The sequence below is a fragment of the Diadema setosum genome, chromosome 8 (assembly GCF_964275005.1).
Source record: "Diadema setosum chromosome 8, eeDiaSeto1, whole genome shotgun sequence".
NCBI classification, from domain to species: domain Eukaryota; kingdom Metazoa; phylum Echinodermata; class Echinoidea; order Diadematoida; family Diadematidae; genus Diadema; species Diadema setosum.
Genome location: NC_092692.1, coordinates 7,491,288 through 7,515,153, shown reverse-complemented (window position 1 = coordinate 7,515,153; position 23,866 = coordinate 7,491,288). Strand labels below are relative to the sequence as shown.

Here is a 23,866-nt window from a genome sequence, read left to right as displayed (position 1 = left end):
CTACAATAGCAGGAGAAATTATGAAACCTGCAAATCTACGTGCATGCAAATGCCCTACAGGAGTACGGAGCTTGTCATTTGTGGCAGTGCTATGACATAATGCCATAAAGGCAAATTAATCCCTTGGGTAATATTTACTATAATGTGGGGATAGCATTTCTTTTTTACATAACCTCTTTAAAAAAAGGAAAAATTGATTGTTAATAACTAAAAACTTTTCCACAGATACAATTCAAGACTTAATGATTTCACATTCTAGTTAAGCAGACATGACAGGACACTCTCATGAGCAATGAAGTTAAATGACTCAATATCGGACCACACTGTAGTACAGAGAAGGTTGATGACAATTTTACAGCTTAAAGGTAGGGGATACCTTTTACAGACCTCCCAAAATGCAGTAAAACATTAAATATGAACCTCAGGGGACTTGTTTAGGCAACTGTTGAGAAATTTGGAAATCACCAGTTATCTACAATTTGAATAATGCACAAAACTCAACTACTCAGTAGTTCTGTGTGTCAGCCACACTTAAGCCTTTTTGTTGCAGTCTTCTGTATTTTTTTATTTATAAACACAAATCTAAAAGTACAAGAGCTGATGTAATACATATAGAGTGTGTGGCAAGAATGTATATAGAAATGTTTGGAAGTTTTGATGAACTTTCTTCACAAAATATACATGATGGACACACTTGCAGTGCATGGGTCTGCAAAGGTAGCCTAGTAATGTACTGGAATTTACGGTGAGCCCCGAAAAAAATTCAATTCAAAATCTAACGGTCAATAAAAATGTACTAAATGTTACCTTCCACTTTCAATACTTTATGGGAGTTTCTAAAATGATACTCTCTTCAACATACCACTGTATTTATACAACTCTTCATTTAAGGCATGCAAATGGGATTCCCTACCTTTAATCCTTTATCTTTATTATCACTCTGTAGACTGATGACTTTCATGATAAAGAACTTTTTTTCATATATATACTTTGCCCATTGGAAATTGTTTTTTTTTTATGACAAAGATTTTAACAAAAAATTTCAACTGCACATAAACAACACTTTCTCTTTGGCTAAAGAATTGGGCATGTGTGTGTGTGCGTGTATGCGTATGTGTATGTGTATAGGTGTGCATGCACATACCAGTATGACAGAATGCATTGTGTGTTTGCGAGCGTGTGAAGAATATCTAATTGTGTTTTTGGAGCATGAAGTCAAATTGCAGATATTTCTTTTCTCCCTCCCTTTTGAGTCTGTCTTCATGAACATGGAAAAAATAAACTTCATGCCTCCATGTTGAAATCAGAGCCTCAGCTTCAGTTGGGAACATACACTTGTAACATGTATTTTGACAGCAACTGCCATTCACATTTAAGCTGATACCTTGTTGGTGCATTAACAGCAGTGCACTTTCCAACCTCAGAAAACAAAACAAAACAAAACAAAACAGAACAAACAAAAACAAAAACAAAACACTAAACAAGGACAGGACGCAAACAGCGCACCAGTGACCGGGTTTATACAGGCCACTGGATTCAGAGCACTCCAGATACAAGCAGCCATTATTCATGCTGCCACCACGGCCCTTGTGAAGTGGCCCTGAACCACTAGGAAGAGCGCCCTAAAAATTTGGAGTGCCCTAAATTTCAGGCCAGTCTCCTGCCCGTTCACACTGTGCAAATTAGGGCACTTCTGGGACTCTTTATTGAGCCATTCTTCCTGTCAGTGTGAAAGGGGTGTGACATGCAGCTTTAGATATACAGCAGTAACACAGTGCCATATCTTTCACTTCCTTCACAATCATATGAAAGCAAGTCAGGCAGTATCTGTGTTAAGGTTAGGACGGAAAAATTGCTTTTCACCAAGCTTTCTGACAGCCCATTTGCTCCCAACACTATATCAATTCCAAATATTTTCTTGAAATAGAATTTTCATTAAAAAAATTATCATAGACTTACATCTGGATTTTTATGTTTACAAATGATAACCAAATTCAAGAAGGGTTGGTATTATCAATAGAGAAATCCACTGATGCTGACACACACACACACACACACACACACACACACACACACACAAGCAAAATTAACTATCACATTCTGCAAAGTACATTGTACACAAGTTGACAGAATGGCTACATATTAATGTAATGAATGACATACTGGCAACACTGCCACCGGCAAGTAATTGTCTTTGAGTGTTCCTGTTATGATTTTTTGTTTTCTCTGTATTTATTTTTTGACATTATTTACCTTGGTGGATAACCACTTGTCCAGCATCATGTTTCACAGGGTACATGGCATCAAAGATGTCACTAGGAAAAGAGAAGATTGAGAGAGACAAAATGATTACAAAATCAGCGAAATGCCTACATCCGCAAGCACGGTGAAAATGACACAAATATGTACTAATGAGTCATCAAACCCAAATCCAAAGCTGCATAATATCTGATAAGTCTGACAAGTTATCAAAACAGTCAAAGAATCTCATGATTTGAGCAGACAGAATGCAATTCACAAGTTACAATTCAAGTGTTTAGTACTGGTTTGCATAACACTGTATGTATGTATATACGTATGTATGTTATGTATGTGGAATGTGTAGTACGCACACACATGTCTGGGGATATTAGTGAATAGTGTACTTGATGATGAAGATATATTGTGCGTCTAGATATAGGTAGTCAAATAAAATGGCGAATATGTATAAATCTATATGATGAATTAGTAAATCTCATTTCTCCCAAATTAGACAAACTAGTACATTGTACAGCTACAATAAACAATCACAGGAGAATATGGTAAATGGAGCTATAAAGCAGTTTTGGTATTCAGCTATGAGAAATGCAAACACATTAAACTATCTTTGAACTATGACTGAGGAGCAATCTTCCAGTGGTCTTAACATACAGTATACACTTGAATACAATTCATGGATTAGGCAAATGGTTTACTAGGGCAATGATATGAATGGTGTCATATTCCTAATGCAAGACATCATCTTCAGCTTTATCAGGCTGAAAATCTTTGTTCAAATTTTCTACCCACATCATGTGCTACTGAAAGATAACACTACTATTCCTACTAAAATATACAAGAAATTTGAAATGACTAAGCCCCTCCCCCTCCTCCCCCCCCCCCCCCTTTGCCAGGTCACATACATATATGTAACTCACTGCACACTTGCTTTCATCTGATTCAAAAAATCTATATGAGACTGCACTAGTCCACTGGTACAGCTCTGGAAAGTACAAATTGTAATGCATCAGGGCTGTGTCAGCCCAATGTTCTAGCTCAGCTGAAATGCATACCACCAAAAAAAAAAGCGTTCAATAATTGAGCATATTGACACCATTACTTATCTAACACTACCCCCCCCCCCCCTGCACTTTTCCATGGTCAGTTATTCTGCAATGTATCATTATACCAACGCTGGGACCGTATGGCAGGTATACATACATTGTACATGCATGAACTACGGACAAACAGATGAAACAATACGAACGCAAAAATGCTTAATTGAACGTTAAAACTGAAAACTGAGTAGGAAAAAATGGAAAACATCATTGCAGTGTATTGGGCAGTTGAGATATAACACTGCACACAAATAAATGTCTCTATGATTGGAATTGTCAAACAGCGTTAACCCGTTGAGGACCGGCTGATTTTGCTACAACACACATTTCCCACAGACACTTGCGCGAGTATACTCGGGACTCGTCCTCAACGGGTTAAGAGATGCATTTGTTTCTTGTAAGTGAATATTGGAACCTGGTATCAAAATGTTAATTGACGCCATCAGTGCTCATCATTTGGATGGAAAGCTCATGGCTCACTGGCAGCACATAATTCACAAGAAATTCCCCTGATGTCTTAAATGCATTCATATCTGCATTAATAGTGTGCCCTGTTTTTCACATCAAGGAGAGCACACATGTTGTCTCTGAGGTCTATTGGAGAAGTGACTCATACAGACCAAAGTGCATGAATGGTGTATCTCTTTTATCTTATAGGCTTGTTCTTTGTTGGTCTATATGAAGAGTTTGAAGCCATAAAATGGAAAAATGCCATGTATGCAAAGGTTTGGGTTTTTTTCTATATAAGCTCATCATCAAATAGAAATGAATTAAATGCTTTCAAAGATACTGCGCTCATTACAAAAGAAATATTTTTGAAGATATGATTACAATAATCACATATATTTTACTTCCTTTCTGTTCTTCAGCAGCTTCAATCTCATGCAAGTTCATAAAAATGGATAGATCATTTTTTTTTTTGTGCATTTACATGTAAACTCTTCATATGTTTCTATGTATTCCTGTGGATTGTTTGTCACATGTATTTGCCCGTTTGTTTCATGTATGTAATTGTTTGTTTGTTCTTCAAGGCATGACCATATGACAGCATTCAAAATTTCTCTGCCAGTAGTACCATCAGCCAAATTGAATTGATGATTGGCCAGCAGTGAGGCAGATGAATGAGAAAAAAATCCGCAAAAAACAACTAAAAAAATAAGCAGGCATAGAAAGATGGAGCCTGGAATGATGGAAAGAATAAAGGAAGAACAAACAAGGGAGTGACAAACCCTCAACAAAGGAAAAAGGAAAGGAAACAAGAATGTAGGCATACATGCAGTGACAGAGCGGGCAAACATTTAAGAAGAAAAAAAAAAAGACAAACAAGAAACAAGATGGCAGAGCTAGATCTTGGACAAAAAGAGATAATGAATGAAAGGGGAGGGGGGGGGGGGGGGGTACGAAATTTTGAACAAATTTCTCCATAGGGACATATAGTGCATGGCAGGGTGAAATGAGGCATCACTGTCTGTATCTCAAACAATACATAAGACTAAATTATTGTATGCATAATTTATATGCGCTCATACATGAATGCACGCTATATTTGTGTGTGAGTGTGTGTGTGTGTGTGTGTGTGTATGTGTGTGTGTGTGCATGTGGGTGTGTGTGTGAGTGTGTGTGTGGGTGTGTGTGTGTGTGAGTGCATGTGTTATGTTTATGTCCATGTTGTGTGTAAGGTAATGAAACCAGGGGATATAGAAAGCCACAGAGGGAAACGTAGAGAGGGAGAAAAATGAACCCGACTGCAAAATTGCCATTGAGTCCCAGCACGGGAAGTGCATCAACCTCGAAATGACGGATAGAGGGCCCCTCGTAAGGAGCATCCGAAGAACACGCACAATGTGCCGCTCGCCCCAGAGTTTGAAAAAGCCCCCCTGAACTCTCAATCCGCCTTGTCATCTTAATTAAATCAAATTTGGCTACAGTCAAATGCCATTCCACTGCCCACTGCACACATTTTTCCTGATGGCATCAGGAAAATGTCAAATTACAGAAATACATATAAATGGAAATTTTTGCGTACCATAGAGAAGACTCTACTTGTGTTTAAAATTTACTCTACTAGTGTATACCATTGATACCCTTTCATTTCTTTGCTCTTACAGCCTGTATCAATGTGTACGAAGATTAACTATGGTTTTCAGTGGCATCAGACTATCTAAACATGACATCTCAAAATGTCACTAACTTCATCTTCTTTATGGCATGTCTTTAATATGACAAAGTCAATCTTCTCTTCATGTCACATAGTGTAGGTCTTATAATAGTTTAAATCAAACAATTCAGATTGTGCAAATATTGACAACCAGTATTAAATAAAAAAAAAAGAAAAAAAAATGTTTGTTTCGCAATATGACTTCGGCCTTTTCAATTAAAAAAATCATGCAGGAGCATTGACATGTACTGTTTCTTTTATTGAACATATTTTGGTTTTATTATTTTTTTATCACACATTGTTTGACTAAGTATCAGCAATTATGACCTTTACCCTTGACCATTGCTCTTGACCATTACCTTTTCATCTCCAGGCCAGAATTGTAATCATTCTAATGTGTGGACACAGAGTTTCATTGCACTATTTCAAGTAACACTCTCACATGATTTTGGTCGCAAGAAATAACCATATTCCAGTACATAAATAACATTGACGCCTTGATGGTCACAGAAAGGAACCCTTGTATGATCACAGAAAAGATCCAGAAAGCATCTACAGGAGATAATACTGTTTTTGAAGACCAAACAGTGATGTATACATGTGTGTAAATAATTTGTTTGTCTGTGTGTGTCCCTAGGGCCCGATTTCACGAAGGTGATACGATTGAAACCATGGTTCAAAGATAATAAAAAGTTTTGGTACCTCAAAAATTTCCTTGTCTTAGTTTGTGTTTCAGGTTAAAGTACCTTTCATATAACTAACACTGTGAGACTTACTCGCCCCAAAGTGCTCTCATGTCTTAGTAATCATGCAATTAACTGCGACCAGCAGCCCCATACGCATATGCGACCAGCAGTCCCATACACATAGCGTAATCGGGCTTCGCATTGTAGCATTCAGGATCATGACAGATTTAGTATCGCGGGATAAATGTTAACTTAAAATCCCAAAAATTCTTCAATTTGAAGACTTACCAATTAAGGTGAAGTATTGAAAACAGGCTTCGGGCAACGTTTGGTTCTGCCTATAGTCCCTTTCCGTTCGAATTGATGACTGAATGTGACTCGGCCGAGAGGACCTTGGGAGAGCTGCATACACCATGTACACTGAATACTAAAGCCAGTGCATGCGAACACATCACATGCGCACAAATTTCAAATCCCATATCAACGGATAAGATGTTTGTGTGCGCATGCGCTGGCCGTAGTAGTCAGTGTATGCATCGGTCCATGGTGTATGTAGCTCTCCCAAGGTCCTCTCGACCGAGTCACATTCAGTCATCAATTCGAAAAAAAAGGGACTATTGGCAGAACCAAACGTTGTTCGAAGCCTGTTTTCAATACTTCAACTTAATTGGTAAGTCTTCAAATCGAAGAAATTTTGGGATTTTAAATTGACATTTACCCGCGATACTAATTCTGTCATGATCCTGAATGTTACAATGCGAAGCCCCATTACGCTATGCGTATGGGGCTGCTGGTCGCACTCAGCTATGCGTACAATGGGCTGCACGCTGCTGGTCGCAGTCAGTGGTTTCGTACAGTATTTATCGACGCTGTACGGCGACGGCTCTGGTACGAAACCATTATTGCATGATTACTAAGACATGAGAGCACTTTGGGGTGAGTAATTCTCACAGACAACGTACTTTAACGTGAAACACAAACCAAGACAAGGAAATTCAGGGAAACTTTTGAGGTACCAAAACTTTTTATTATCTTTAAACCATGGACAAAGACCATGGGGTGCCAAGTGTCACATGGAATATTTCGTTGACGAAAGGCCCATTTCGTTAACAAAATTATCGTTTCGCTGACGAAATGTTCACTTCTTTGCGAGATGTTGTCATTTCGTTACAAAATAATCATTTTGTCAACGAAATGACTGATTTTGTAATGAAATATTCCATGCGACACTTGGCGCCCCATGGTCTTTGTCCATGGTTTAGACCATGGTTTCAATTGTACCACCTTTGTGAATTCAGGCCTAAGGGTGTTGAGTGTTAACACCATGTAGCTCTCACATACACCTCATCTGGAGAGCTGTGATTCCATCAAAGAATCCATCACTCATCCCGCAGGTAAACTTGATTATGTGATGGTGGAACATTTCCTTATATTCTCCTATGGGAGAACATATTTGAGTATCATACAAATGACAGACGATTCTCCTAGCTACATTGTATGGAACGAAGATATTTATAGCACAATCAATGCATCAAATTTTGTATGCTGTGCAATGCTTTCGGAAAATAAAAACAGCAGCAGAAGGCATATAATGAATTGTAAGCATACAGAAATGAGACTTCGGGAGCCATGTTAATAAAAATGCAAGTCGTTGGCAGTGCCCGAAGATGCAGGGCTCACCAGAGATTTTGTGACAAGTGGAAAGTATGAATGTGTTCTTAGAGTACAATTAACATATGAGGACGGTTGTCGATGGGAATGAATGCAGAATGTTCAAACCTCAAGATTTCGAAATGCCATTTCAGAGAGGTTTTCGCCTCTCTGTATAACCATTTGGGAGGGTTATTGTAGGAGGGAGCAGTCTGTGTGTTCTCCCCATCCCCCAGCCATTATCTGCTGTATAAGTTTCTTCTGCAAGAGAATGAACCCCCAACCAGGGAAATTACCCTATTTATTGTGACATAAAAGCAAGGTTCTTGGTATTAAAGATTATAACAAAATCAGACAAAAGCGGAAGGCAGAAATGACTGCTTGCACATTGGCAATCATCTTACAGTACAGTGCTGAATGTGTATACTGACAGCATGGCTTTAAGAATATGACTGCCATGAATTTGTAGAATCTTTTTCCAGCAGGCAATGTCTACAGCATCACATTATCACAAGAAATTAAAATCATTATTGGTCGTATTTCAATTTGTTGTCTCATCTTGTTATAAATGCCAGGCTGAATAATGAGGAAACACTGAGATTTTGCCAGATATCACCCAAGTAGATCCTTGAGTCATCATCAATACTCAGCAATTGTATCATTCAGTGACGTATTTATCATCATCTTTGACGTCAATATAGTAATCGTCACAGCTCTGACAAATACATCTTAGAGTGACTGTGTTGTGTTGAGTGTACAGTTCTTCCAATATATGCTCTAGTCTGCCAGCAGTGTTTGTATACAGGTATACATTGCTGTGCTTCATATAATGCCTCGTGTGTGTGTGTGTGAGTGTGTGTGTATGTGTGTGTGTGTGTGTGTGTGTGCATGTGTTTAACTCCCATCACCATGTAGCTTGTGTGTGCACTGCCAAGAAAAAAACAAGGTAGACATCAGACTCATCGATCCCTGTCATCGATGCTCTCCACAAACGCCGCCGCCATCATCATCCTCATCATCATCTCCATCACTCTGTACCCTCATAAATCATCATCGCCTCACGGTGGACCTACCTCCTCTCGGTCTCGTCCAGGTGAGAGAAGAGGACGTTCTTGGAGATGGCCTTGGACAGGGCTGCCATCGTCTTGTAGTCCTTGGGAATAACCTGCACATGGCCGGAGATCACAAAAAGAACACATGTATGCATCGGGACTATTACAGGGAGATGATAAATAAGTCAAAGTATCTATATAAACAAATGAATGAATATAAGAATGAATGAATGAATGAATGAATGGACCTACAAATAGAAGTATCAACTGGATGCCATTTAACGTACAAGGTAACAAGCAAATGGATTAATAATGGCCAACTCTAGATCAAAGTCTTACAAACATGCAATCTTTCCGGACAAGTCTTTACTCATCAGCAACACACACACACAAGAAAAAAGAAGAAGAAAAGAAACAGCAACATTGGGGAAGATAAATATGCAGTACCACCAAGAAGTCAGCTATCCATACAGACTAATTTCAGAAAAAAAAAGTATTATTCATACTGTTTTTTGAATAAAACATGGATGAGGTTAACAAAATGTATTCTTTTTTAGGCCTTGTGTCAAGTGTGTACTAAATAAATCAAAGGAAGCAATTCACACATTAACCATGTATTACATTCACAAATTGTGGCTAAAAAAGAGGAAAACCCCCATCACAACAAGAAAAAAAAAAAATCATTATCATATTATTGACAAATGTCCACACTCTTTGCCTGACAGCTGCCTAGTGCAAGCCTGTCTTGTTTATCCAGTCGCTTCTCAGAAACCAATTACATCTGACACTACGACGGAGCCCGATCCAAGTGCCCTGCGCATGGTTGTACTCGTGTGCCTTGGCCGGCATAATGTCCAAATTACTCATGCACTGTTTGGCATCAGTCTGTGGTTCTGGCTTGACAGGAATCATATGAATAATGATTCCAGTTAGCTCTTGTGGATTGTGGGCAGGACTGATGAATTGTATGTTTCGTTGGCTAAGAATTTGTTTAGGGCTAAATCATCTTTTCTTCTTTTTCTGCTTTTATCCCTGACGTCAACCAAGTGAATGACAGAAATGAGAGGCGATGCAGTTTTATTGACAGCAATGGCATAATTTTCATATGGCCATGGAAAACAGATCGGCACAGCTGATGACAATTACAATATGTGTGCGAAATATTGATTGATGAGATGGAAAGGCAATGGACTCTCCTCATCCAAAATGCAATTTGAGCTGACCTGGCAGTATCTCAATATACGCCTTAACCAATCTCAACCCCAGCATGTCTGGGGGTTTAAAGCCAAAACATTGTCCACAGAAGGGCTCACGCAGCACAGCTCATCTTCCTCCATTTTGAATTTGCACACAATAAATCGAAGGGGTCTGCCAAGAAACTTGTCTGGCCGACATCACTTGTCAGGATAATGATTTGTTTTGGAGTAGTAGTAATCTGAAATCAAAAGTGCAAAAAAAATCATTTTGATTGTATGTATACGACTTTTATTCCTGAAATAACCTCACCTTGTAAATAATGAGTGAATGAAATGATGGCGAGTATTGTTACATCCTCCTTTTGAGAACACAATGTTCAGAATTTCATTTTTTGCTATCTCCCTATGAAAAAGAGGGTTTCTGTTTTTTGCAGGTGTTGGTTTGTTTGACTGTTTGTTTGCAAAATAACTCTGAAAGTTATGAATGGACTTGAATGAAATTTTCGAGAAAACTTGATGACATAAGGAACAGATGATTAAATTTTGGCAGTGATCCGGATCAACGTCTGAATCCAGGAATTTCTTTTATTTCATTTTTTGTGGAAATCACAAGTTGGATGAAAGTGAGTTGCTTGGCAGAGGTCTGTACTCTCAGCGTGCTTTTCTAGTTTTCTCTTTTGCTTTCTCTTACCTTCTTGACATAGGAAGTGGCATCCTCCTCTGTGTAGGGTTCAGCACTGAAGGCGCCCCGCCTGCGCCTACCCTTGGGCTGCACCGCCGGTGGCGTTGGGGAGATCTCCTCCTCCCTGTCCTCACTGGCCGAGCCAGACTGGGCTTGGGAGGGCTGGGCCGCCTGGGAGGATTTCGGCTTGGCATCCTGGAGGCAGTAACAAAAGACAATGTTCATAATAGAACTCATATTTTAATTGACTAACATTAAAAAACCCCAGTGAAATTAAAGAAAAAAAAAAAAGATTCTGACATAATCAAGACACATACGTAATAAAGCAAAACAAAATATGACATACACATGTAATGCTAGACTGTCTGGGTAATTATGACAGAAACTTTTAATATGTGCATCATTGGTTGATGGACAGTAACATGAATCCACAGGTTAATATCTGTGCAAGATATGTGGCTATAATGTATGCACGTTATCGGCCAACTGGCATGTGAAGAAATGTGTGTCAGTTTTTTCCAAGCATGCAAGGTGGCTACTGTAGACTATGGGTTCCCCGACACTGTACCATGAATGACGAAGTGCAAGCCTTCTTCCATGTGACAAGCTTTACACGATGTCACACGTGCTTCACCTCTGGCAAAAATAAAAATTCAGTGTCAACGACTGAGCGTCACATTCAACACTAGAAGTAAGGCTCTCTGCACAGAAGTTGAACCATCTAACACCCCCGCCACACCTCATCACCATTCCAGGACATACCGGCAGAATAAAATCTGATTAACAGTCTTCACTGCACGTTTTCCTATTGCCTTCATCATGCCTCAGGGGACCGTCTACGTGCCTTCAGCTTTAAAGGCATAATTTACCATTTGCAGATGAAACAAAAACCCAGCATTATTAGTGCTTTAAAATAGTTCTTAGATGTGAGTTGGGGAGAGAAACAACCACTGTAAAAATTTTAATTGGTAAAATCGATGTTAACCCGTTAAGGACGAGTCCCGAGTATACTCGGGCAAGTGTCTATGGGAAATGCGTGTTATAGCAAAATCAAACCGTCCTCAACGGGTTAAGTATTGTTAAAGATAATATAAAGTTTTGGTATTACCTCAAAAGTTTCCCTGAATTTCCTTGTCTTAGTTTGTGTTTCAGGTTAAAGTACCTTTCATATAACTAACACTGTGAGACTTACTCGCCCCAAAGTGCTCTCATGTCTTAGTAATCATGCAATAATGGTTTCGTACCAGAGCCGCCAGTACACGTATTGTACGAAACCATTATTGCATGATAACTGCGACCAGCAGCGTGCAGCCCCATACGCATACTGAGTAGCTAACTGCGACCAGCAGCCCCACACGCATAGCTAAATGGGGCTTCGCATTGTAGCTTACAGGATCATGACAGATTTAGTATCGCAGGTAAATATCAACTTAAAATCCAAAAAAAATTCTTCAATTTGAAGACTTACCAAATCAGTTGAAGTCTTGAAAACAGGTTTCGGGCAACATTTGGTTCTGCCAATAGTCCCTTTCTGTTCGAATTGATGACTGAATGTGACTCGGTCGAGAGGACCTTGGGAGAGCTACACTGAATTGATGGCCAGCGCATGCGCACACAAACATCTTATCCGTTCGTGGATTTGAAATTTGTTCGCATGTGATGTGTGCATATGCGCTGGCCGTAGTAATCAGTGTATGTAGCTCTCCCAAGGTCCTCTCAACAGAGTCACATTCAGTCATCAATTAGAACAGAAAGGGACTATTGGCAGAACCAAACGTTATTCGAAGCCTGTTTTCAAGACTTCAACTTAATTGGTAAGTCTTCAAATTGAAGAATTTTTTGGATTTTAAGTTGATATTTACCCGCGATACTACATCTGTCATGATCCTGTATGTTACAATGCGAAGCCCCATTACGCTATGCGTATGGGGCTGCTGGTCGCAGTTAATTGCATGATTACTAAGAAATGAGAGCACTTTGGGGCGAGTAAGTCTCACAGTGTTAGTTGTTTGAAAGGTACTTTAACCTGAAACACGGAAATTCAGGGAAACTTTTGAGGTACCAAAACTTTTTATTATCTTTAAATATACAAAATGCGAACAATAGTTAAAATAAAAATGTGCCGTCTACAGTTACGGTTTATAGAGAAAAATGCAGATATCTCCTTATATTTTAGGCTTTATCACAGAAATTTATATGATAGGATGTTTTGTGGTACAAAAGACCTACACATATGCATTAAATGTCATATATTGAAATATATATTTTTTAAATCACTGTTCCCAAAGGTAAACAAGACCTTTAAGGGTGCAGAACCACACAGGTGATATGGACTAACTGACTCACTCCAACTCTATTTACGGAAAGCTCGAAAAAACTCTGAATGCAATTTATTAGAGGGAACATTGAAAAACAACAACAACAACAGAAACAAAAACCTGGCATTTAAACATGTAGGGACCTACAGCATTAGATTCCCAAACAACTGGGACACCCTGCATTTGTAGTAAAGAATCTATGATCTGCCCGACAACAGAAGCGTAAACAGTATGTTACAAGGAAGAAAAAAACACACCTATTAGTAAAAACTTTCAGAAAATCCACATGTCTATAGCCATTCAGTTAAAAAGTGACCTTTGAAAGCAATCTAGGATTATATCGTGGCATGTACTCTAGCGAACAAACCAAGTATAAACATTTTATGTCTTCAAAGGTGTCTTGTGCAAGTAGAGTCACATATGACTACGAGCTAAAGTCTACAAAGTTGAAAAGACATCAGAAAGCAAATCAAAATACAGCAGTTCAAATCAGACACTACCTGCTATCCAATGGCAAGAATATACAGCTGGAGGGTTGAGGAAGACGTCACACTGTGATAGTATTACCCAAAATAATGCTTCACTAGCTTGCCAAATATAGAGAAGAAAAGAAGTCAACTGCGACCCCTCAAGACACTCCTAAATGCAAATTGGCGCTCGATGGGTCTCTTCTGTCCCTTCAACCAGCACCATGCCATGAATCACACGCACTCGGCGGCTAGTGTCCGACCCTCATTGCTTTTCCCCACGCGCTCCTCCCTCTCTTCCGACAGTCAACTCTCAGCAGAACTACACGTACACAACTAACAATACATCCCATTGCACACTGGCTTATATGCTTCAATGTAAAGCATACACACACACACACACACACACAAATACATGCACACATGCAAACATCTACACGCATCAACAAAAAAAATTTCCAACAGCTCCACACAGGTAGGAATTTGTAAAAACTCTACACATCATCCACCCCCCTCCCCTCCCACTTTCGTTCTCCCACCCCCCATCTCTCCCACCAAGTTCCATGTACACCATGTATCCAAAGCCTCTGGATCTCAATTCCAAGTCGTTGCAGCAATTGCCTGTCCCAGGGCACTCATCGCCTCCCAGAATAAATGAAACTTGCAAATGGACAGAAATTACACGACTTAAAAGCCTCCACTCCAGAAATCACACACATATTCACCATGGCAAAGCAAGCACTACCCCCGATGTACAGGATATTTTTGCACCGCTACATAAACCTCAGACTGAACTGGAAAGCATGGGTGTATGACTGAAGTCAGAACGTTTTTCAGAGCAAGCGTGACAGGTCCGAGCACTCGACAGACTGCCAAGCCCCTCGGGAAGAACAGAAGAGAAGGAGGAAGAATGAAAAGAACTAACGACAACATGGCAAGGTTAGCGTTGGACACAACCTGTGCGCCTTTCCTGCTCATCAGGTGTGAGTCACACTCATTAGCCACCAGCACTTCACGTCGGCATTTCATGCAATACCTAAGTTTCACAGGCGCAAGACATGCAGACACTGTCGCTCACCCACATTTTAGCTTATCTTTACTTCAGCCAGATTTCTCTCCTCTGCTTTATGTGGACATTTTTTCTTCCTGCCTTGACATGTTTAAGTATGCATGAATTCATTCATAATTAAGCATGTCAGGTATTAACCAAAGAGGCCAACTTGCGCAACGTTCCCCTCGATTAACAACCGTAGACAGTTTTGTCGTTGTTATCTTTGACCAAAAAAAAAACAAACAAACACACAAAAAGCAGATATCACATATACATATTTACTAGAAGTAGTTACAGGTAAATGTGAGCTTCCCACTCATAGACTCCAAGTTGTTTGCTACAACATCAGAGCCAGACAATACAGAAAAGCCTCTCTACCCCCCTCCTATCCCCCCCCCCCCCCCAAGCCTTGGTTGGATGAGATAGTAATGAGAAATGCGGCAGAAAGTAATACTCGACCCTGGTGTTGTGCCAGTTCTCAAAATTATGATTAATATCAACTTTTGTTTGTATCAAGAACGATGTTTGACAGGATTCTCTGGCAAAGAATAACAGGAGGCAGGCACACAAAACAACACACAGTCATACACAAAATTGAAATGAAATAACTCGGTCTCTACCCAGCATACAGGCAGCTGCATTTGCCTATTTCATTATAACCCACTTTAGAATGACAGCCATGTCTTTGTGCACCCAGTTCCGGAGACAAAAAAAAAAGAAGAAAAAGAAGTGAATGCTCAAGATAGATCGACAAACTCATTTCTCCCAATTTGGCATGACTTATGCTCGTGTGCCTCAAGCTCTGGCTCATACACAACTCTTCTCCTCTTGTTAGAGCAAATCTACAATGTATGCTGATTAGAACAAAATGCTGTATGGGGAGCGCTGTGTACATGGCGAGACTGAAGGTCCATTGTAATTGTACAGTTAGCCTCCTATAAGATAAGCAAGCCATGTTTGCATTTTCACAAAATTTGATATGCATGAAATGGGTAATGAGTGAAATGAATGAAAATCTCCAGCTGCATATCAAACAACTCAAGCTTTGGCAATAACTAAATGGAAGAAAAAAAAAAAAGACAACACATCACTGAGCAAATTCCATTTTACCCCCCAGTCAGGGCTTGCTAACTTGCCATGAAAAGTTAAAATGTGGAATATGGCATCTGACCAAAATTTTTCAGAAGGTGGAGCATTAGAAAGTGACCCCTTGACCCTCTTCTAGCCATGGTTACTTTGTTACATGTCGTGGAAATTTTGGCACATTTCACAAGCAGCACAAAACTGGTACACGACGAGACAAAAATATGCTTCCAGCGCTCTTCTGGGCAGAGGCATGGGAAATGTGAGAATATCACGTTCATTCAATTCATTTGCTCTGTGGCACTTCTGTGACATCAATACACGGTAAAAGTATGCATGAGTTTGTATCTTGCCTTGCAATACATCTAATGAAACCACGTCCTGACTGCCAGTGAACTTTGAAAAACAACCAGGATATATTTATAACCAAAGTGCTGCCACATGATATTTCGGGTTTCGAAGAGGGGGGCAATAACCTGAATTAGACTGACCGGTACTAGAACTCTGCAATGAAATGCGCTCATATCCAGTTGTATTTTGCTATCTGTTGCAATATACTCTAAGGCAAGATATTTTTGCAGCATGCAATTTTCGCAAATAGTCACTGGTATTCAATGCATATAATGTAGACAAGAACTTTTGTGTGCATTTCAAACTCGCAAAATTATAATGCAAAGGAACATTCCTGGGGGGCGTTTCATCAAGGAGTTCGTCGAAGGTTTTCACCGACAAATTTGCTATCAGCCAATCAGACGCAAGGATTTCAGTAGCTTTTAACAGTTGTCGGTGTAAATCACCGACAAAAAGTTTCATGAAACACCCCCCTGGACTTACAGTATGCACAAGTGATGATCAAAATTGTACATTGTAAATATTTGAATGCATGTTGTGCATAATACATAGGGCCTATTCATAAATAGGCCCTTTATAATTCATGTACAAAGGCATATATAGAAATCATCATACGTCACTCTTGAGGTGTGAAGAAAACATGGTCAAACTATGAAAGAAGTCAAGAAATTTGTGACCTGACTTCTGACATGAAGAGAATGAGCAGAGCAGCTTTCTAGGTGCCTGGAGTGAGCCATGAAAGGCAAGAAGCTGAACTCAAGGCCAATGCTGGAGACTTGCCATTGTCCGAGGACAGGAGTGAAAGACGTGTGATATCGTCCATGCACTCACTGCAAGGAGGCAATAATCAGGATTGCCAACGGACTGCTATGTTTATGCCTTCATCAAGAATGCCCAAGATTAAGGACGAGAATACTGCTGAAAAAAAAAAAATACACATACACACAGACAGACAATCACACAAACTCACATACATACTGTACATAAACTCGACACACAATACACTGCTAGGAGTAGCGTAAGAGGGGGAGTTTGTTTGCGCGCTGATCACACCACGTTTCCTCAATATGTCACTTTCCAGCTTGATGAGCAATTCATAATCTGCTGACCCTTGCTTGTCAGCACGTAAATAATGAAAGGAGCTTGAAGGGAGATGTACAAAATATAGTCTGGGGTGTCTGTTATGGTTTTGCCGCCATCATGAAGTAGAAGTTCAACAGACCAAAAAGTAGATCAAATGCTTCTTGCTGCAAAGAAGTTTGACCTCTCTTTGTCTATTGCTGTAGACCAAAATGCTTTCCATCCAACACCTCAATGCAGATGAAAACGAAAGGAAATTGTTCTTAATCAATACTATTTCAAATCATGTAGGAACACATGTCATATAAGGAATATAAGGCAATTTGGAAACTTTTTCTATTTCTTCCCTAAAAAAAAATATAAAAAAATGATACCCACTCATCAAATTTTACTCAGTGAACCATGGATTACCATTCAAGAGATGCCCATTCATATTAGCATACATTTATGATGTTAAAGGTCATGTTTACCTTTGGGAGCAGTGATTTAAAAAAATGTTCTATAAGATATCACATTTGATGCATATGTATAGTTCTGTTGTATCACAAAACATCCTATCATATAAAATTTTCGCGATAAAGCCTAAAATACAAGGAGATATCTGTATTTTTCTCAATAAACCATAACTGTAGATGGTTTACTCTGTAAACATTCTTATCATAACTATTGTTCACATTGTGTATATTTAACAATAATTGACATCGATTTTACCAATTCAACATTTTACAGCGGTTGTTTCTATCCCCGCCTCACATTTTAGAACTATTCTAAAGCACTAATGCTATGTTTTTGTTTCATCTGCAAAAGCTAAATTATGCCTTTAAGATATAACTCTTATCCCCCTTTATCTTTTATTGACAAAATGGAGGTGACAGAATGAAAACACAAAGAGTTATGTCTTCAAATTGGAATGGTTTTGAAGAAAACAAAAATGTAAAAGAAACAAAACAAACAAACATGCATTACTACTTGACACTTGACAAAGCCATCCTATCTTTGCTCTCAATCAAGCCCCTAAATTGAAAGTCCTCGGAATTCTGTCATCACCATCAACAATGTCCACGGGACCATCAGCTGATTGCCATGCAGATATGAAAAAGAAGGAGGACAAGAAGAAGAAGATGATGAAGGAGACAACGAAGAACAAGGTGGGCTAAGACAGTCAACAGAGCCCTGCAAAATGATGACATATCTGGGGTGGGCAGAACACCCGACCGCAACGATGCAACTACGGAGTTTTTGACCTGAAAGTGCAGCATTAGCTCATAACGTCCTTCCCCTTGGAGTGGAGAGAGGTATTGTGCCGGTCTTCGTTCAACAGGTTGCAACTTTAGCTGAGAAATGTCGAGGCAGGTGTTTCAAAGAAAACATGACTAGTCTTCTTGCGCCTCTAGGCGACAGCCTTTCATAGTTAGACATTTGATGTAATCCATGGCAGTCATGTTCGGTACTTGCCTCAGACACAAAGACTCTTTCTCCTGGAGTTGGGAAGTGTTGTTTCTGACAGATCATGGGGGCAGTGTCTAGACCAGACCAGGGACCCATTTTACTGACATGTTTACAAAGTACGTTGTATGGAGCAGTCAAAATTCAACCTCTAGAAATAAGAAAGACTTTCAAAGAGGTGGTAGGAAGAAACCTAGGTGTTACATGCATCTCCATAGGCAATATCAAATCCTGAATCTGGGAGGCTTTCATATTGTTTGTTGTTGGGGTTTTTTCTGGGGGGGGGGGGGAGGACAGGGTGGACAGAATATATTAGAGGATTTCAACATTTCTATCATTATTTGCATGCTGTCTTTAGATGATAGCATGTGGGGGAAGGGGGAAGTGGGAGGGGCACGGGTGGGATGGGGAAGGTTAGGATGAAGCAAGATTAAAGGGGCCAATACCAAAGTTAAATTACAGCAATTGACAAAGAATGTGGATATATCTAAAAGCTGTGTTGATATCACAAGATGACAATTGCCTTTGCCCCCCCCCCCCCACAAACATACAAAAATTGTTTACAAAAAGAAAAAAAAGTTCCCCTTGAGTAGTTGCTCCCTTTCTCTCCCTCTCTCTCTCCCTCTCTCTCTCTCTCTCTCTCTCAAAAAGACGACAATGACACCACCCCACCTTCCTCCACAGAAAAATGTAGACCTGTACATATTATGTATACAGATAGATAATTGTTTTGTACAGGTAAAATATGGATATAAAAGTACATAGCAAATCACAATTTGCATCATTATTGTTGATATACAGCCTTTGTTTACAGCTTTGTAGCTGCAGCATAACATCTAGCTATAACCACTTTATATGCATTGCAATTTATTTCCTATAGATTTTAACAAACTTGGATGACTAAAGATATATTCACAAAGAAAGGTAGAATGAATATATACCTTTTTTTTCTTTCTTCAGACACACACATCCACACAAACACACACAAATTCAATTTGTAAATGGGAATTTTTCAATCCACTTCTGCAAATACGCATTACTCCCTTTAAGGCAACATTAATCTCAATTTTGTATTTGTTGAAAACGATGAGACTTATGAAGACGCCAGTCTCACGCAGCAGATTATCTGATTGGGAGAGGTGGGAATTCCACTAAATAACCTTCAGGTGAATTTAATCACGAGAGTTAAAGGAGCTCAGAGAGTTAATCTGGGTCACTGTGTCTTGTGTCTTAAAATAGTCTTTTCTCCTCTTTCTCTCCCTATACTCTCCCTCTCTCTATCTTACTTTCAAATTGTACCCCCTCCCCTTACTCTACACCTGTGCATGTCTCTCTCTCTCTCTCTATCTCTCTTTGATTTCTATCTTACTATGTCTTTACACTGTATCTCTCTCACTCTCTTTCCATGTGATTGTTTCTCTTTTTTTTTTTAGCTTTTTTCATCTATATCTTTATCTCTCAAAACTTCATATATTATATCTTACATTCTATATATTATCTCTCTCTAATCATATCTCTTTCCATCTCTCTCCGCCTCTCCATCTCTCTCCATCTCCATCTCATTCCCGCACTCTACCATCATCTTTTAAAGAAAATGCAGTGGACCATGAGATGTTGAGGTTGGATGGCTTTCATCTCTGCAAGAATAAGTAGGTTGGGTGAAGTTGGAATGCCTCATAAACAGAAATATAGACTGCATCAGTTACAGGTATTTGTGGCTGTGGCTAGCCTGGGAGAAAATAAAGGGAGTTTACTATAGTGCAAGGATATGCCTGAGACGCTTGGGTGCCACTGTGGGAAATAAAAGAACACACATATCAAGCATATAAATGCAAATTGTCCCCATGTAATCCTATGATTCCAATTTTTTCATATCTCATTTAGATGATGAATGACATATACATGAATTGGCAGTGGTTGCATATAGTAATTTTGTACTACACAGAGACTATTCACTGATGTTATAAAGGGTGTTTCTCATTTAGAGTGAAGTATTGCTAGACATACTGTCTACATCAGTTTTCATACCAAGTGTTACCTTTCTCATCTCATTTAAGGCAACTATGCCTTAAATCTTTGGAGAAATGCAGGCTAGATGGGTGTCTACAGTAGTCCACACCTTGTAACATACAGTCAAATCTGCCTAGTGGCCACCTGTTGTATAAACGGCCAGTGGTCCCTCCTATCCCTCTATAGAAAAGCCATGTCAATGAGCCTGTGCATAGCGGCCACCTGTCTAAAGCAGCCAGTGGCCACCAATTTCGTATCCCGCTGTGGATTTCAACTTGTGTATTGCGGTAACAGACCTATCTAGAGCTGCAGTTGAGTTGATAATTTAGTGTATTCTTCTGCTTTGCAGCCATGCTGGTCGTGAATGGCAAACAGTTCGAAGATTGCCACCACTGCATTCTTCCACTATTCAGGTATGTCATGAACTTGTGAAAAGCTTGCTTGCTGTAGGCATGCTCGTATGCAATAACACGATCAACAACAGCTTATTCAATGCATGACACACATGCTCACTTTGATATACACATACAAATAAATGTACATAATTTAATATATACTTTACACAACAATAATACATAATATCATGTGATATGCACAAAATGTTGGAGATCATGTACCTACACTGGCCACCTGTCTATATCAGCCACTTTTTCTGTCTCCCTTCAGTGGCTGCTACTAAAGCTGCTTCAAGCAATAATTACCAAGTCGATAAACGGGTATGACCATTGTAATAAACATCACTCAAATTGCAAAACCGTCCCGTTTGTCGACTTCGTATTTATTTTTCCTTCTCTCCTCACAAACTCCAACCATTGATGACACTGCTTTCCTGTAAGAAAGGGATTTTCTCTGTTCTGACAATTCTGACGTTTTGTGATGATACAATTTGTACATGAGCTGGTACTATCATATTTCTGCCATCACGAAAAAAAAAAGAAAGAAGTGCTATCACCAACTGATCGCGAGTATGCATGATATACATAAACACAGACCTAAATGTGAACTATTATACTAACGTACAGTTATACACGTTTTGCTGTCTTCTCACAAATTAAACTTGAATACACTGTAAACACCGAGTCTGAGTCTAGCAACAGAGTTTACCCATTCAGGCAGTAGTGTTGGTGCTGTGTATTAAAGGCATAATTTATCATTTGAATTGAATCTGCATAGTAGATGCAAATATTGTTAAATACACAAAATGTGCACAATAGTTATAATAAGAATGTTTCCAGACTAAACCATCTACAGTTATGGTTTATAGAGAAAAATAGTGATATCTCCTTATATTTTAGGCTTTATTGAGAAAATTTTATATGGTAGGATGTTTTGTGATACAATACAGACCTACACTTATGCATCAAATGTGATGCCTTGAATATATTTTTTTTTTTTAATCACTGCTCCCACAGGTAAACAGGACCTTTAACTGAAGGTATTGACCAGTTTTTACTTTCACCTAATCTTATGCAGTTAAGATAATTTAAATCATATGCCTCAGATCACTCTGATCATAGTGCAATATAAACCACTACCGTGAAAAAGCTTCCAACCTTTACTCTTAGATAGTTATATGTCACATCACTGGATGACACAAAACCTGATGTATTCATTTATATTAATTCAAGTTTCCTATATAAGGGAGAGTTTTGATTATCCACTGCTTGGGTTAACACTGTTCCAATATTGACTAAGAAGTCACAAGGCTCTACTTGCTTGCTCATGTTTCAGCAGTGGTAAGCATTGATTTTCTTAGAACAATGACATGGCTGCAGCAGGCAAAAACATACACACATGCACACACACACATATGATTCAGAACAGACATACTACATGTAGCCTCCCCCATCCTCCCCCATTCATTACTATTTAGAATTGAGAAAGTAATTGGCGACTCTATACTATAGCAACCTTCGCCTTTTCCATCATATCCTGGCACCATTACCTAATTACAATTCAACCACAAGCTTGGGAATAACATTCAATTATGGAATGACTTCTATGCTTCATATTCATGCCACCCAAAGATACCTCAATTAGGGAATCACAGCTCATTATGCATGCCATTCATGAGAAAAACAGAAATAACCAAATCTGCTGCTAATGCGATGAGGTAATTACTCAATCCGATGGAGGAAAGGTGTTACATAACTCTTGCATAAATCTCTTGTGGCTGCAAAGTACAATGTATGTCTTGTGAGGCACACGAGTATATGTCCAGTATTTTCTGATTGTTGTTTTTTTATTCATTTGTTTAAGAAATGGCTTGTGGGCACAGGTGAGTAATCTTCTACATGTTCTTAAGGTGCGTTCACATTGGAACTACCATGGTAATGATGCCACGGTACTGTAAATGTGGACATTTTCACGCGACTAATTTTTCGCGCTTGGCCAGATGAAAAGAATTTCGCGTGTTTTTAATTCCGCTGAATCAAGACATCAACCACTGGAACATACGGCATGCAAAAATATTTGCGTGCTTTTATTTTCGCGCTTGTTTCTGGTTGCGCGAAATGCACGAAAATTTGAACACCGCGAAAATTTCCACTTTTACAGTAATTCGCTATCATCACTCTCATTGGCAAAATACAACTGCAATAGATACCGCAGTATTTCAGGCGGCATCATTGTCATTCAAGAAATAATTCTGATCAGAAAGTGCACCTCTCCAAGGTTAATTGCACCAACAAAAGTATTTCCTTTCTCCTCTCATCTAACATGCTTTCAAAGGAGGCTGTCACCACAATCTTCCACTGATAGAGAGAGGTCATGCATTAGGAAGGAACAGCATCTTTTGACAAACTTCACTGGCCCTACCCTGCAACAAACATCTTGGGGTTGATTTGTGGTTGACAGTTCAGTCAGTGGGACTGATTCTCATCCACATTTTTTTTTCCTTTTTTACAGGATTAAACAATCAATCCTGTGTCCAGATTTCTGGATTTAAACACCTTCTCAACACCTACACTGCTTAGTAGGTTAAAGGAATATTTGTTAAGCAGGATGGGAATGGCTGTCATTTGGAAATCAGACATCGCAAAATACAGAAATTGAAAGGCAATACTTTAACATAATGATTATACTTTTCGTACGCTTTATTAAAATTCTCCCTCGCCACTCCCTAACTCAAAATCCTGCCGCCTATTTCTGATGCCAGGTGATTATTAGGCAAGCTAATATTTGGCAGGGCAATATTGCACCAGATTGAACACAATCGCTGCGAACAACTGTACAGCAGCATGCAAGATAAGATGAATTGGTTCCTAATAACAAGGGGAGA

General features: G+C 39.2%; 1 protein-coding gene across 1 annotated transcript in view; it reads right to left on the bottom strand.

Annotated features, from left to right (window-relative positions):
- LOC140231624 (cAMP-dependent protein kinase regulatory subunit-like) overlaps positions 1–23,866 on the bottom strand; it is a 77,077-nt gene that overhangs the window by 18,786 nt on the left and 34,425 nt on the right. Inside the window, exons 2-4 of the mRNA XM_072311774.1 lie at positions 10,790–10,975; positions 8,924–9,015; positions 2,254–2,315 (exon numbers count right to left, since the gene is read on the bottom strand). Coding sequence (XP_072167875.1) covers positions 2,254–2,315; positions 8,924–9,015; positions 10,790–10,975 — 340 coding nt within the window. The remainder of the gene's footprint in view (positions 1–2,253; positions 2,316–8,923; positions 9,016–10,789; positions 10,976–23,866) is intronic.